Source organism: Pediculus humanus, genomic scaffold (assembly GCF_000006295.1).
Source record: "Pediculus humanus corporis 1103172108190 genomic scaffold, whole genome shotgun sequence".
NCBI lineage: Eukaryota > Metazoa > Arthropoda > Insecta > Psocodea > Pediculidae > Pediculus > Pediculus humanus.
Window position 1 is genome coordinate 7147 of NW_002987760.1, and position 354 is coordinate 7500.

Below are 354 nucleotides of genomic sequence, written 5' to 3' on the forward strand. Positions count from 1 at the left end.
GCAAAAGGGAAAAGTCGCGGGCGAACCTCGGATCGCCCGCAACTCGTCGTCGCGTTCTCGTCCGGACGGTCGAGAGATGTTCGGCGAACGCGTTCGCGCTCGAGTCTTTTCCCGTCAAGCCCTGACGAGTACGGCGTACGAGGCGGTGAGCGCAGAAGGGCCTCGCCGCGAGGCGACCTGGAGCCGCCGTCTGTGCAGATCTTGGTGGAGAGCAATGACTCGATAGAGGACCTTGAGGACTGATGTGGAGAAGGGCTTCGTGTGAACAGCAGTTGGACACGAGTCAGTCGATCCTAAGCACTAGGGGAAACCCGATGCCGATGAGAGAGATTGCGTATAAAATTTCTCTCCACG

General features: G+C 59.0%; 1 protein-coding gene across 1 annotated transcript in view; it reads left to right on the forward strand.

Moving 5' to 3' along the window:
- Nucleotides 1-242: 242 nt before the first annotated feature.
- Nucleotides 243-354, forward strand: part of Phum_PHUM420990 (uncharacterized protein) — a gene marked incomplete at both ends in the record, with an annotated part of 299 nt that continues 187 nt past the window's right edge. The window contains one exon of the mRNA XM_002429086.1: nt 243-282. Coding sequence (XP_002429131.1) covers nt 243-282 — 40 coding nt within the window. The remainder of the gene's footprint in view (nt 283-354) is intronic.